Source organism: Lactuca serriola, chromosome 3, assembly GCF_051521515.1.
Source record: "Lactuca serriola cultivar US96UC23 chromosome 3, Lser_US96UC23_V15, whole genome shotgun sequence".
NCBI lineage: Eukaryota > Viridiplantae > Streptophyta > Magnoliopsida > Asterales > Asteraceae > Lactuca > Lactuca serriola.
In genome coordinates this window covers 276131197-276134042 of record NC_136410.1, presented here as the reverse complement: position 1 = coordinate 276134042, position 2846 = coordinate 276131197, and the positions used below count along the sequence as shown (strand labels likewise).

General features: G+C 39.5%; 1 protein-coding gene across 1 annotated transcript; it reads right to left on the bottom strand.

The window, feature by feature from the left end:
* Positions 1–667: 667 nt before the first annotated feature.
* Positions 668–1411, bottom strand: LOC145096259 (secreted RxLR effector protein 161-like). Its single transcript, XM_079034015.1, has one exon. The coding sequence runs from the start codon at positions 1409–1411 to the stop codon at positions 668–670; it is 744 nt and encodes a 247-aa protein (XP_078890141.1).
* Positions 1412–2846: the final 1435 nt, after the last annotated feature.

Sequence of the window (2846 nt, the reverse complement as noted above, 5' to 3'; positions counted from 1 at the left end):
GGAAATGTTATCGGCGATTCGATGTTTGCTTTTAGAAAATGTGTAATCGTGGCATGAGAATCAAGGTTGATAGGATAAGAATTTCCACAAGTAACCATTGTGAATGGTTCGTCTTAAAACCCTTTGGTATTCAAGATGAGTGAGTGCAGAATGGTTATGATCCGGTAGGCACGTTGATGAGTTCTGAATATCTTCTTTTGAGATAGTTCCAGAGAGAGAAATAGTCTGAGACAAGAATTGAGATTCCGGAGCAGTTTTGAAAATTTTGGAGCAGTTTGAAATTCCGGAGCTAATTTGAAATTCCGGAGAAAGTTTGAAGTTCCGGAGCAAGTTTGAAGTTCCGGAGCAAGTTTGAAATTTCGAAGCTAGTTTGAAATTCCGGAGCAAGTTTTAAATTTCGGAGCTAGTTTGAAATTCCAGAGTACAGAAAAATTACCTTTCCGGAGTGGAATTCCTGACTTCCATTATGAAGCGAGTTCCAAAATAAAGATTTTGAAGATGGTTTGAACTTGATACTCATGATTGAATAAGATAAACTATACAACTTAAAATTTAATTGAAGGTCAGAAAATAAAGATAAGTAAGATGATGCTAAGTATTTGAGAGAAAGTAGTTCCGAGATGAAGAGATTTTGAGATCAGAACTGGGTTTCTTTCAGACATGTCTATCAGAGAGAACAAGTCTCTTGAAAGAACTGAGGATCTGGTACCATCATACCCATTTTGTTTAGAAAACCACTAAATTTGGTTTCGTTCAATGCCTTGGTAAAGACATGAGCGATTTCATCATCAGATGGAACAAAAATGAGTTCAATGTCACCATTAAGTACATGATCTTTTATGAAATGGTACCCTATGTCAATATGCTTGGTCATGGAGTGTAGAATTAGATTATGAGAGATTGCAATAGCACTTTGAGAGTCACAATAGATAGGAATGCATTGAAAGTGGTAACCATAATCCAAAAGTTGAGACTTCATCCAAAGAACCTGAGAAGTACAGCTGGAAGCAACAATGTATTCAGCTTCGGATGTTGAAAGAGCAATGCAGTTCTGTTTCTTGGATGACCAACTGACCAAACGACCACCTAAGAATTGACATCCACCTGAAGTGATTTTACGATCGAGTTGAAGACCACCATAGTTCGAATCAAAGTAAGCTTGAAGTAGGAAGCTCTCATTTGTTGGATACCAGATTCCGAGACTCTTGGTACCTTTGAGGTATCGAAAGATTTTTTTCACAACCAAATGATGAGACATCTTTGGATTGACTTGAAATCTGGTACAAGTTGAGAACATGATATCCGGACGACTTTTTGTGAGATAGAGTAGAGATCCAGTCATTCCAGGATACTTCTTTTCATCAACAGAAACACCCGAAGCGTCAGCAAAGATTTTGTGTTCGAAGCCCATTGGTACCTTCGCAGAGGCACAAGTGTCCATAGAGTATTTCTTGAGGAGTTCTAAAATGTACTTTTCTTGGTGAATGAAGATTGCTATGTTAGTCTGTTTGGCTTGAAGACCAAGAAAGAAGCTAACTCCCAATTCATGCTCATTTGAAATCGATTGATCATAAGTTTAGCAAAGTCAGCAACCATAGATAGGTCCGTAGACCCAAAGATAATGTCGTCCACATAAATTTGCACTAACATGAGATGCTTACCATTTGATCTTCGGAACAGTTTGGGATCAAGAATAACTCTTTGAAAACCTGAGCGTTTTAGAAAGTCAGTGAGAGTTTTGTACCAAGCTCGTAGAGCTTGCTTGAGTCCGTAGACGGCCTTTCAGAGTTTGTAACAGTGGTTCAGAAATGAGAGTCTGGGAGGTTGTTGAAGATATACTTTAGTGTCAAGTTCACCATTAAGAAAAGCACTCTTAACATCCATTTGGTAAACTTTGAAGCCTTTGTGAACTGCAATAAGCAAGAAAAATTATGATGGCTTCAAGTGGTGCCACAGGAGCAAAGGTTTCATCGTAGTCAAGCCTTCGATCTGAGTGAATCCCTAAGCCACCATCCTTGATTTATTTCTAATGATTACTCCTACATCATCTAGTTTGTTGCGAAACACCCATCTCGTACCAAGAATAGGATGATTTGGAGGAGGAGGCATGAGAGTACAAACTTCATTTCGGTCAAATTCTGCCAATTCTTCTTGCATGGCTGAAATCCAATCAACATGCTCCAATGTTTCCTTGATGGATTTGTGTTCAAACATGGATATGGATGATAAAAAGTGACATTCATTTTGGATGTTGGTAGCTGAGCAAGTTTGTACACCAACATTAGGATTACCGATCACTTGGTTCGAAGGATGATCCTTCGTCCAAACATGTAACTGAGGGAGTTGTTGTGCAGTCGTAGATCCTACATCAATAATTGAATTGATTTGCTCCCCCTGAATGATTTGAATATTGGGATGATGCTCCCCCTGAACTTCTGAACCAAAAAATTTAGCATCATCATCAGAAGGGGGCTCGAAGAAATTTTCGTTTTCATCAATATTGAGAGGATTTGAGTCATCGAAATCAGCAGCTGCATCTTTGAAGCCATCCACATTTGATTCAAGAGAGGGACTTGCATTATTCTCCCCCTAAAATTGAGAAGGTTGAAATGATTCGGAATCAAATGGAGGGAGGCTTGGAAGAGGACCGGAAGCGTTTTGTGAGACTGGGACTTCCGAAGCAGGGATTGGAATGAGAGATGGCCTTGATCGATATTCCAACTCAAGAGCGGTTTCGGAAGGACCAAAGAGAGTTTCAAAGTCATCTTCAAGAATTGTCTGATAGTTTGGACATCCTGGTGGGGGAGCATCGGACTCCATGAACTGAGTTGTAATGTGAGTAGGGC

Excerpts from the sequence above, each read along its gene's own strand:
- LOC145096259 (XM_079034015.1), bottom strand. The coding sequence starts at position 1,411 with ATGGGCTTCGAACACAAAATCTTTGCTGACGCTTCGGGTGTTTCTGTT.